Genomic DNA, 12,293 nt, shown 5'->3' with positions numbered 1-12,293 from the left:
CAATTCCATCCTCAGGGGGTGGAGCCTGGAGGGGAGGTGCACTGACTCAGATGAACTGTTCTCCCCCTTCTTTGATAAGAAGTAGGTGGCAGCAGCCTCTGGAAGTCAGGGCCCTGGAGGTTACCTGGCCCATGGCTACTGCAGCCACAGGCCCCAATGGCACCATGCTACACCTTCCATGGCTCCACTCAAGGGGGCCACACAGCCACCGCCTCTTCCTCCTTTCCTTCATCCCAAACTGGGACAAAAGACTTCAAGTTCTGGCTAAGATGTAGCAGCGGGGGACGCCCAGGCATCGAAAGTGGGAAGCCAGGGCCCCGTGTCACCGGTGTGGGCAAACACGTGTGCGTGTGCACACATGTTCTCCCCGAATCACTCAGCAGCAGACAGGCTGCCGCCCTGGGGGTCTCAGCCCTGCTAGGGCTCACCAGGTGGAAGCCTAGGTGGTCTGACCTCAGTTTAGGAGTGGGGCATTTACGTCATTTTACCATTTGGGAAGGGGACAGGAATGGTATCCCTTAGGGACTCAGAGACACTGCAAACAATGGGTGGCCATGTAGGGCCGCACGTCCTGGGTCCAGGGGAATGGAGAGGGCAATAACTTGAAGAAGGGGGAAGGGTTTCTTTTATCCTTTTTTTTTTTGTGTGACTTCTATCAAAACACAGAAATACAGCACACGCACAAACCAGCACAAAAGCGCAGCGCTCTATTTACAGCTCCGGCTGGCACCTGCCCACCTGGCCAGCCGCCTGCAGGGAGGGGTGGGAGAAGGGTCAGCCACATCAGCAGGGAAAGGATACGAAGCAGGTAAAGACAGAAGGAAAATGGGGGGGGGTGCAGAGAAACGAAGAGGGAGGTGGAGCTCCAGCAATGTGGACACGAGGAGACAAGAGCAGAAGGGGCTGGGGGAGACCTGACCTGTCCTTCCTCTCTCCCCCCAGATCCCATCCAGGACTCCAAAAGCATAGCTGAAGGGGGTGTGGCGGGTGTAGGGATGCAGGGAAAGAGGTAAAATAGAGAGGCTCTATAGGAATTGGGAGGAGTGGGGGAGGGGCAGTCCTGGTGGCCAAAATGGAACCAACCCCAATCCAAAATCCCCCCACCCCACTCTGCCACATCCCCCTAAGCTGCCAGCACATCTGGTTTCCACAAATGCCACTCCCTACGCAAGCTCCCTCCCACCCCCTCCACCCCACCCCTCGACCCAGGCCATCCCAACATTGAGGGGAAGAACTTTGTTAAGGTTATCGTATTTGCAACATTGCCCCGGCTCCAGCCCCAGCAGCGACTTCTAGAAGGGCAGGTTGGCCATGCCGCCTGGCGCCGGGAGGTAGCCCATCTGGCTGTCCAGGGACACACTGCGCTGCCGAAGGGGGTGGGACACCATGAGGTTCTGCTGGGGCGGGGGGCCCATGAGGGAGCCCTGCGGGGAGAGCATGTGGGGCGGCTGGCTGTAGACCTCGCCCCCCACGCCCCGCTGCTTCATCAGCATGAAATTCTGCTGGGTCATGAGGCCTTGTGGAGGGGACATGACCCCCTGGTGCAGGCCATGGGGCACCATCCCCTGCTGTGGGGGCACGCCTGTCCTGCCCAGCAAGGACATCTGTCCGGGGTGGCACATGGACATGTTGAGCCCCCGCTGGACGCCCTGCTGGCCTGGGAGGTTGGGAGGCCGAGAGGGAGTCTGCTCCGCCATCATGTTCTGCAGGTTCATGAGATGCAGATTGGGGGGCTGAGCCTTGGGGGGCTGGTTCTCGCTCTTGGGGAAGTACTGGAGGGTGCTGCTTGGCTTCTCAGAGGGGATGATCCTTGACAAGTCGAACTCGGGGATCCCCGTTGGGGTGGGCCGGATCACCTCGCTCAGCTCGGGGTCGTTCAGCACTGATGCCACCCCAGGGAGCACACCCGGTGGGTATGTGTCGCCCATGCGCCCAGCAATGGCTTTGCCCATCAAGTGCTGCTGGGGAGGCATGGGGCCTGGCGGCTGGTTGGGCAGGTCCTCGGGAGGCAGGGGCATGCCTGACGGGTAGTGCTGCTGCAGGCCAGGCCCCCCGCCCCCACCCCCAGTGGGGGCCATGGCACCATGTGGCTGCTGCAGTCGAGGGGGGAAGGGCATCATCTGGGAGGAGCTGGGCACCGGGCCACATGGGGCATTCAGGGAGTCGGGGCCCCCTGGGGCCATCATCATGGAGTTTTGAGGGGGCCCTCCTGTCCCCTGTGGGTTGGGATGCAGTGGAATGTTGGAGCCCAGAGGGGTGGGGGAGGGCAGCATGGCGGGCGGGGGCTCATGGGACAGGGGCTGCTGGCCTGGCAGGTTCATGCCCATGGGGCTCTGGGCAGCGGCTGAGTTCAGGTGCATCTGGCTGGGCTGGCTGTTGCTGATCCCTGTAGGGAATAAAGACAGGGGGTCAGGCACGGTGCGCCCAGCTTAGGGAGGGTGCAGGGCTCAGGCCTTCCCCACTCCCAAGCCAGGTGGTGCCAGGGGTCGGAGTTTTCACCACTGGCTTCCCCTGGCTGGGAGGGAAGGGACTGGAGGCACTGAAGCTAGAAGCCAAGAGACCAAGTTCTGGCTCAGGTCGCCAGACACCACCAGGTGTTGGAAAGACCACTCGAGTGCTCTGGGCTGCATTTCACTAATGACTGCAGTGAGTGGGAACAGCATCCCGGAGCCTCCACCCCCATGCCCAGGGCATTCAGAAGCACAAAAAAGTCAGCACAACCACAGCTGTGCTACCCGATCCCAGTGCCCACACCAGCTGGCCTCCCTGGGGCCCCGGCCTGTCCTCGCACCTGGCCCAGAGCCCTGTGGTGGTGGTGGGGGGGGGCAGCAGGGGCCGGTCGGGCAGCAGCTCGTCGTCTGAGGTGGCGATGGTCTTGATGGCATTGTGGTAGAGCGGGGTGGAGCTGGGCATGGCGTACTTGGACATCTGGGTCATCATCAGTGACAGGGGGTTCTGGGAAGGCGTGGGGTCTGGGGAGGAAGTGAATGGTAGGCTGGGGTTCATGAGGCCGCTGGGAGGGTTGGCGGGAGGTGCTGAGGAGCTGCTCCGGGGGCCGCTAGGCGGGAGGGCACCTACAGAAACGGGGAGACAAAGAGAGCAGGGGTGACTGGGGAGGGGCAGATGAGTTCGGCTGTGGATATTGGGGGGGTTTAGGAAGAGGTCAGTTCCCCAAATCACCTGGTCCTTCAGACACACCCACAGGCCCCCACTATCTCCAGAGCCCACCAGTCTTCAAGCAATCCCTGCAGCCTCAGGGCCCCGAGCAAGGGGACGATCCTGGGCACCAAGTACAATCCCTCAAAATGCCTGAGACTCACGTAACGCCCTCTGAGAAAGCCCACAGCTGTCATTATCTGCCCCGCGAGCAGAGTCATCCACCTCTGGGCCCCAGTACAGAGGCCTCGACTCACTGCCCAGCCCCAGCATGGGCACACTGCTCAGAGGCTGCCTGCCTGCCTGCCTGCACAATTGACTCACCCTGTTCCATGTTGCTCAGGGTGGTGGAAGAGTTCATGTTGAGAGGCGGCTGCTTGTTCTGGGAGACCCCAGGACTGGGCATGGCCGTCTTGGGTGAGGCAACCCAGCCTGGAGAAGGCACCGCCATGGAAGGAGACTTGAGCCTGCTGGGCGAGCCAGTGGGTGAACGGACGCTGAGGGAGGAGCCGAGGACCTGGGGCGACTTGAGAGGTCCTGGCGGGTTGGCAGAAGGCAAGGGCACCATCTGTGAGGGAGTCTGGGGTGACTTGAGGTTGGCAGAGGGCGAGGTGACCAGGGGTGAGTGCACCTGGCTAAGGGTGGGTGACTTCAAGTGACCCATGCCCGGTGAGCCCATCTGATTAATACTGATGGTGAGGTCCGAAGGCCGCCTGCCTAGCCCCCGGTTTGGGGCTGAATGCACGGTCCCAGGAGGATTGGAGGCAGAGGGCAGAGGCATGTGGCTGAGCCGGGTGGTGCCCACGTTGCTCATGGGCATTGAGCTCTGATCAGGGCTGAACATGTCTTGGGTATTGCCCATGTCCTGGGACATGGCTTGGTAGGGTCCCTGGCCCCCAGAGAATCCCTGCTGGCCCTGGTTGGGAAACTGTGAAGGCATCAGCATCTTTTGCGGGCCGCCCATCACGCCACTGCTGTTCTGGGCCCGAACCCGGGCCATCTCCTCAGGACTGAGGCCCTGGGGCCCCATCATGTCCCCAGGGCCCCGCATCTTCTGCGACATCAGCATCTGCTGCTGCGGGGTCATCTGCACGTTCAGGTTCATGTTCATGTTCATGTTCACATTCATGTTCATGTTGAGGTTGCCTGGCCCCATGGGCGGGTCCACCTCCCTCAGCCCAGACTGTCCCATGGGAGGGCTCAGGAGGCCCCGGCCTCCACCAAACTCCATGCCCATGGGAGTGCCCGCCAGGCCCTCACCGCCAGCCATCTGCCCGGGGAACATGGCAGGATCCATCTGCCGGTGTGCCTGCATCATCCGCTCCATCTCCATGCTCTGTCCCATGCCACTGCCTGCCATGCCCAGGGGGCGCTGCATGCCCATCGACCGCTTCTCCAGCAGCTGGTGCCGCAGCAGCTCCTCACGGACTCGAGGGGTCATGAATCGCTCCGCCTCACCCTGCCCACCTGGGTAGGGCATGGTGTTCTGGGCAAAATTGCTGGGTCCCCCCATAGGGGGCAAGTCTTCGGTCCAGCCCATGCCTGGTCTTACGGGCCTCTGCATGGCATTCATGGGCACCTCCATGGGCATACTCTGCATGCCCCCAAACCCAGGCACCCGTTGTATCTGGTTGCCTGGGAAACGGGGGCCAGGAAAGGGAGGTCCGCCCCGGAGCTGCATGGGATCTTGAACATCCATGGGTCCCCGCAGCTGCGCACCCATTCCAGGCGGCCACTGATCCCCAGGCTTGCTGTGGTAAGGAGGCGGGGGCCCCCTCACCATCATGCCCCCCATTCCCATCATGTCCTGCAGAGGGCGGCCCCCGTGCAGCCCAATCTGTTCCTCTTTCCGCCGTTTCTCCTCGTAGTACTCCTCCTGCAGCTTGCGCCAGGCCACCTGCTCGGGCGTGAGGCTGTCCTGGCCCAGCCTCTGTATCATCATGTTCATCTGCTGCCCCATGTCCCCACCCGGGGGGTGCCCAGGCACTTCGTGCTCCAGAGGGGGGCCCCCTAGGCTCTGTGTCTGCGAAATCATGGACTGCAAGGGTTCCTCGTACTTCTTCAGCCCGCTGGGAGGGGCCGTGGGTGGCTGCTGGGCGGGGGGAGGGGGTGCTTGTGCTGGTGGGCCCCCCTCACCCGCTCCTCCTGGGGTCCCCTTGAGGAAGGGCTCAGTCTCTCCACTGCGGAGCAGCAGTCGCTCAATGTCTCGCAGCGTCTGGAGGGACCGTTCCCGATGCTCCAGCTGCTCTTTGGACAGGCCCTCTGAGCCCACCAGGCTGCGCTGCCCGTTTCCAGTGGGGGCTGCCTCCCCCAGCAGGGCAGGGCCGGGGGCACTGCTGGGGTCTCCTCCAGGAGGCAGAGGGTTGTTGGTGGTGGTAGCCGTTGGGGTGTTAGGGTGGGTGCCCCCAGTCCCACCACCTGTGCTGGCAGCTCCCACTGAGTTGGGGGCCAGGTCCTGACTGCTGTCCTCAGGAGGCCCCTCTGGGGGCAGAGCAGGCGGGGCACTGCCAGGGGCCGGGGGTGGCGGCGGCGGCAGTGGAGGTGGCTGGGACTGTGGGGTGCCCGCTGTCGGCGTGCTCAGGGGTAGCGGTTCTGGGGTGGGGGGCACTTTAGGGGCCTGCAGAAGGACAAAGAGAGCATGAGACAGGTAAGGGGATGTTCCGCCCCGTCCTGCTGCTCACAGAGGCACCACGCTCACCTGGTCAAGCTTGGCCCGGGGCACGTTCTGCTGGTGGTAGGCGAGGATGGAGTCTGCCCGGCCCTGCAGCACTGCCTCCGCAGCCCTGCACAGAGTGAGGGCACCCACAGCTCAGAGAGGTGAGCAGGAGGGAGCCCCACCCTCACCCACCCCACCCTGCCCCTGCACATGGCTCCCTCAGAACCCCAGGCTGAGAGGTGCTGGGCAGAGAGAGAGAGAGATGTGACCTGCCCACCAGGCACTTACGTGTTGGCCAGGTGGGTGGTGAAGACGTATACGAACTGCGAGGGAGGCTTTCCGGGGACGCCCCCGCCCCCGCCCCCGCCCCCAGGGGCATCAGGCCGAAGGCCAGGAGGAGGGCCGTGCGGGGCGCCTGGCACGCTGCTCTCGCTGAGGGGCAGTTGGGTGGTTTGGCCGGGACCCAGCTGTGGGGCCGCCATGGCTGGGTCTGCTACATTACAATCTGCAGGAGGAGAGAGGAGAGGGAAAGGGGCTAAGTGGTCCAGACGCAGGAAGGACCAGCTGATACCCCTCCCACTGATGCTCACAGCCTTACAGCTCGTGCTCACAGGAACATATGATGTCACTATCTGGTGTTCTCATCAGGCTGGTTTCCATCATGGCAGGAGTGGTGACCATGTGGAGAGCAGGGACAAAGAAAATGTGTCCTTTCCACAGGCTCCCATGGGCCTGGCATTCTGCTGGGGACTTAACAGGTGTGATTTCATCTCATCAACACACCCTGGGAGGAACCTGTCACACACTCCATTTAACAAAGGAGGAGGCCGGGCGCGGTGGCTCACGACTGTAATCCCAGCACTTTGGGAGGCCAAGGCGGGCAGATCACCAGGTCAGGAGATCGAGACCATCCTGGCTAACACGGTGAAACTCTGTCTCTACTAAAAATACAAAAAAATGAGCCAGGTGCTATGGCAGGAGCCTGTAGTCCCAGCTACTCAGGAGGCTGAGGCAGGAGAACGGCGTGAACCCTGGAGGCGGAGCTTGCAGTGAGCCAAGATCACGCCACTGCACTCCAGCCCAGGAGACAGAGTGAGACTCCATCTCAAAAAAAACAAAAAACAAAACAAGAAAAAACAACAGTTACACAGCCAGTTAGTACAGAGCCAGAACTGAACCCAGGGCAGGGACTCTGAAGCTCTGCTCTGAGCTCTGCTGCTGCCCCTCAAACTGGGTAAGTGTATGTGCACACAGTCTAGTCACCCAGTTAGGGAGAAGGCAGAGAGGGTACACAAGCTGATGATTCAAACGATGGATGGTTTTTCACTCCAGCCCCACCACTAACTGACTTTGTGATTTTATGAACCAGACATCCCTCTAAGCCTCGGTTTCTTCGTCTATAAAATGTAAAATACTAACCTCCTCCTTGCACAGCGGGCAGGTCAAAGAAATATATTTTTTAACAGTAAGTTTAAATCAATGTCACAGAGTAAAAAAATCCATTTGAAAAACAGAGAGCCAGGAGCGGTGTCTCATGCCTGTAATCCCAGCACTTTGGGAGGTAGAGGCGGGAGGATCACCGGAGGTCAGGAGTTCAAGACCAGACTGGCCAACATGGTGAAACCCCATCTCTACTAAAAATACAAAAATTAACTGGGCGTGGTGACGCATGCCTGTAATCCCAGCTACTTGGGAGGCTGAGACAAGAGAATTGCTTGAACTTAGGAGGTGGAAGTTGCAGAGAGCTGAGATCGTGCCACTGCACTCTAGCCAGGGCGACAGAGGGAGACTGTCTCAAAAAGAAAGAAAGAAAGAAAAAAGAAAGAAAGAAAGGAAGGAAGGAAGGAAGGAAGGAAGGAAGGAAGGAAGGAAGGAAGGAAGGAAGGAAGGAAGGAAAACACAAAAAGCTGACATACTGGAAACACTCTCAAGGCAGACCAGCTACCCTCAGCACCAAGGGAAGTTTTGTTCCATGGTTATACACTTGACTGTAAGTCTTAGCGTAGAAAAAAATCTCCAATGGGTCTAGGTGAGTGGGTAGGTCCATTCCCATGCCAAGAAAAGCAAGTCACGGTGCCTGGCCCACAGATAGTAAGTCCCAGCATTCTCAGTTAATGGGAGACAAACTGCCTAAAGTTGTCTCCATTGAGCCAGGGCAGTGACCACCAGGCCATGGGCCCAGTGTCAGGCTGCCCTCTTTGGAAAAAGTTTCTTTTCCACCTTCTTCTCTGATGGACCCACCCCAAAATGGCCCTGCTCTAGACCCTATCTCTCCAATTTTACATAGAAGAGCAGAGCCAGAAATTTGTGGGGGAGCTTAAGAGCTGACCTCGATGTATGAGGGTTGCTAAGGGGCTCTTGGATACAAGCTATGGGGAGAGAGGCAGGGCTTACTCCAACAAGGAACTTTCTAGTACAATAACAACGATAAAAGCTAACATGTTATACGTATAACCTCATTTACTCCTTGTACGAACCCTATGAGATAAATAATATTTTTATAGATGAGGAAACGGAGGCCCTTTCCCAAATTAACAGAAATAACCTGGGTTGCAAACCAAGGTAGCCTGATGGCAGAACTAGTTCTGTCAATGTCTACGTTCTATCACCCCTCCAATAAGAACTCTTTAAGAATCTAAGGGCAGTGGCCAGGTGTGGTGGCTCACACCTGTAATCCCAGCACTTTGGGAGGCTGAGGCGGGTGGATCACCTGAGGTTGGGAGTTCAAGATCAGCCTGACCAACACAGAGAAACCCCGTCTCTACTAAAAATACAAAATTAGCTGGTCGTGGTGGCGCATTGCTATAATCCCAGCTACTCGGGAAAGCTGAGGCAGGAGAATCACTTGAACCTGGGAGGCGGAGGTTGTGGTGAGCCGAGATTGCGCCATTGCACTCCAGCCCGGGCAACAAGAGCGAGATCACGTCATTGTACTCCACCCTGGGCAACAAGAGCGAAACTCTGTTTCAAAAAAAAAAAAAAGAATCTAAGGGCAGGCCGGGCACGGTGGCTTATGCCTATAATCCCAATAATTTGGGAGGCTGAGGAGGGTGGATCACTTGAGGTCAGGAGTTCGAGACCAACCTGGCCATCATGGTGAAACCCCACCTCTACTAAAAACACAAAAATTAGCCAGGTGTGGTGACGCATGCCTGTAATCCCAGCTACTCGGGAGGCTGAGGCAGGAGAATCGCTTGAACTCAGGAGGCAGAGGTTGCAGTGAGCCAAGATTGCGCCATTGTACTCCAGTCTGGGCAACAAGAGTGAAACTCCAACTCAAAAATAAATAAATAAATAAATAAAAGACTCTAGGGGCAGTACGACTAAATTAGTTACAATAGTCGCCTTGAGTATGGGATGTCAGCAATTTCCACTTTGTATTTCCCTATGTTTGCCAGGCACAGTGGCTCACTCCTGTAATTCCAGCACTTTGGGAGGCCAAGGCATGAGGATCCCTTGAGACCAGGAGTTCAAGATCAGCCTGGGCAACATGGCAAGACTGTCTCTACAAAAAATACAAAAATAGCCAGGTGTGATACATGTCTGAGCCCCAACTACTTGGGAGTCTGAGGTGGGAGGATCACTTGAGCTCAGGAGTTTGAGGTTGCAGTGAGCTGTGATCACACCACTGCACTCCAGCCTGGGTGTCAGAGAGAGACCCTGTCTCTAAACAATAAATAAATAAAACTCACAAAGTTTCTACAATGGTGCAGTCTGATGTGACATAAGTGAACTGGAGGTGTTGGCTATGGGGGGAGGTGTCTGGCCTGGGAGGCAGTAAAGGGTTCTATCATCAAAGGGTTCAGCCAGAGGCTTGGCGACCACCAGGGGAGAGAGAACCGATACAGGATGGTCTGTGAGGTTCCAGTTAGCTGTAGAGGTTTGGTATTTGACCCTCTGCACCCCGGCCACAGACATAGTCTGCTCACTCCATCACATTTGCTGACTCTCTTTCCTCCTCTGTAATTGACATTATGATAACACTGACCTCACAAGGCTATTGTAAGGATTAAATAAAATAGAGTAGCAAAGTAGTCAATGTACTCTTTTCTTTCTTATTTCTACCGTCCCTGCCTTCAAGAAATTCACAATTTAATAGTCTCTAGCTAGTTTCTTTTTCTTCTTTCTTTACTTCTTTCCTTTCTCTCTCTCTCTCTCTCTCTTTAGAGATGGGGTCTCCCTATGTTGGCCAGGCTGTTCTTGAACTCCTGGGCTCAAGAAATCCTCCGGCTTCAGTCCCGCAAATTCTGGGGATTACAGGTGAGAGCCACCGCACCTAGCCTCTCTGGCTAGTTTCTTATGTCTCTCCCATCAAAAAGATGTAAACTTTGAGGGGGAAAAAATGTGTACAAGCTTCCCAGGGGTAGGGGTTACCTCTGGCTCTCCCCCATCACTCATGGAAGGCCAAAATACAGGCGGATTCATAAAAGAATCGGAGGAGGAGTGGGCATCCCTCCACACCCACTTCTTGTCCTGGTGACACACCCTGGGTACTTGCCAGGAGTCAATTAGAGGTTAGGGAAGGGCACCAGAGATACAGCCAAGTGGCAGCTCACACCCAGGCTTAGCAGGGCTTTGCACAGCAGAGCCAACTGTCCCACTCCCAGGGACACTGGACCTTCACTGCCCTGCCTCCACTAACCAGAAGGTGGCAGCATAGGCCAGGAATTCACGAGTAGAGGTGTGGGTGATGTGACCAGTAAGGGGGCCATTCCACTCTGCCTCACCAAGGGTCCTTAGGGAGAGGGGGCCACTGAGCACCTGGAAGGCAGAGGCAAGGCTGTTGCAGTGCAGGGAGGGACAGAGTCTGAGGTGGGATGGGAGAGACAAATCCAGGGCTCCCAGTCCTCATTTCTTTCCCAGGCTCAGTCCTCTCAAGTCCATCCACCTGGAACATCACTGGCTACAGCACCCTGGCATCAACAGGCACTCACTGTGGGTGGCCCCAATGGGCTTGTCGTCGTCCTCACTGTCCGGTCCAGAGCACCATTCGTCCCCACTGTATGGCTGCTTCCGCTCCAGCACACAGCGCCGCTTACTCCGGGGCGCCACCTCTGCCCAGGCAGGATGGAGGAAAGAGTGAGTGCCCAGAGGCCCCATCCTCCCACACCCGGGGTCCCTCCCAGATCCATTCTCTAAGATGCCCCACCCTAGAGGGCACTGCCCAGGCCATGGTGGGCACTTTGCCAGCCCGTGGTCCCTACCACACCATTTGTTTCTGATTTCTCTCTATAGCCCCATGCCTGTCTCCCCTCCCCCCCCAACACCAAGTACAGCATAATCCCCAACCACAACTGGTTCTAATTAGGGCTGGCGGGGAGGGGGAGCTGCTGCTACTCTTCCAGGCCCCAGTGCCTGCTCCCAGAGGGCTCCCACCAGCAGGGATACGGAGGCTCCTGGGAAGTGTGTGGGTCTGGGGTCTGGTCCTCACTCCACAGCACCTCCCTGTCCCTCTCTGGAGCTCTAGTGGGTAAGCAGGAGGGGAAGGAATCCATAGTCTGACCACTCTGTGTGGCCCCTCCATGGGTGGCACCATGGCCAGCCCCAATCCCGAATGATCTGGTTGGTGGGTGTTGAAAGGTACCCATGCAGAAACACTGGAGAATAATGTGGGGTGAGGACTGGACAAGCAGGGGGCAGAGAGGTGATCTCCCAGAACATCTGAGCCTTGGACTATAGGAGATGCTAGGGCCTTGGGGATTAGGAAATGGGGTACCTTTGGCCTCCGAATCCAGGGATGGGGTCCCAGCCTCTCGCTGCTCTCCAGAGTCCACAGACACACTCCGTTCCCTCTTCACCTTGCCCTTGAGCGAGCTGAAAGGGGGCACCCCTGTCTGGGGGTTCTTCAGACTTGAGTTGCTAGGCGAGATCTGGTTGGCCTTGGCCCCATGGTTCCCCGCCCCCACGCCCTTCGAGCCCAGGTTGCAGGTGGGTCCTTGGTTCACATTCTGGTGCTGAGATTGGGCCCCGCCATTCCCTGTTTTGCCATGATTGGTCAATTTATTTTCTGGGTGCATTGGCTTGGCTGGGGCAGGGGGGCAATGGCCGCGGGGGGACAGCGGCGGGCTCCCTGGAGCTTCTCTCCTCCTGGGGTGGGGTAACCTGGGAGAAGGTAGGAGAGATGTGAAAAGTTAACCTTGCTAGGGGCTAGGCATGCCTGGAACTTAATTGCCCCATCCTGCCTCCTCTAATAATGGGGGATGGTAGGGGGAAGGGGTGGCATCTCAAGACCACCACCAGCTATTCCCTACTTCCCTCCATGGCTTCCTCAGACAAGGGCTAAGGCCCTCATCCACCTTGGGGAGTGGAGACGGGGAAACCCTCCACCCTCCAGCCTCCACAATTCGAATGGAAACCAGGGCCCAGAGTTGGCAGAATTCGCCCACCTCAGCCCCAACACCCATCAGCCTGCAAGCTTCTGTGGCAACCCTGTCCACTGTATCAGACTTAAGCATCCTCTCTTCTAAGATCTGCTGTCTTC

At 57.7% G+C, this 12,293-nt stretch overlaps 1 protein-coding gene across 1 annotated transcript in view; it reads right to left on the bottom strand.

The window, feature by feature from the left end:
* Positions 1 to 1,187: 1,187 nt before the first annotated feature.
* Positions 1,188 to 12,293, bottom strand: part of BCL9L (BCL9 like) — a 28,506-nt gene continuing 17,400 nt past the window's right edge. The window contains 8 exon segments of the mRNA XM_003910795.5: positions 1,188 to 2,386; positions 2,792 to 2,825; positions 2,827 to 3,074; positions 3,481 to 5,773; positions 5,855 to 5,939; positions 6,101 to 6,317; positions 10,747 to 10,866; positions 11,529 to 11,914. Coding sequence (XP_003910844.1) covers positions 1,293 to 2,386; positions 2,792 to 2,825; positions 2,827 to 3,074; positions 3,481 to 5,773; positions 5,855 to 5,939; positions 6,101 to 6,317; positions 10,747 to 10,866; positions 11,529 to 11,914 — 4,477 coding nt within the window. The 3' untranslated portion in view covers positions 1,188 to 1,292.

The sequence above is a fragment of the Papio anubis genome, chromosome 12 (genome assembly GCF_008728515.1).
Source record: "Papio anubis isolate 15944 chromosome 12, Panubis1.0, whole genome shotgun sequence".
In the NCBI taxonomy this organism is placed as follows: Eukaryota; Metazoa; Chordata; class Mammalia; order Primates; family Cercopithecidae; genus Papio; species Papio anubis.
Note: the sequence above shows the minus strand (reverse complement) of the source record. Positions and strands in the feature narration are given on the sequence as shown.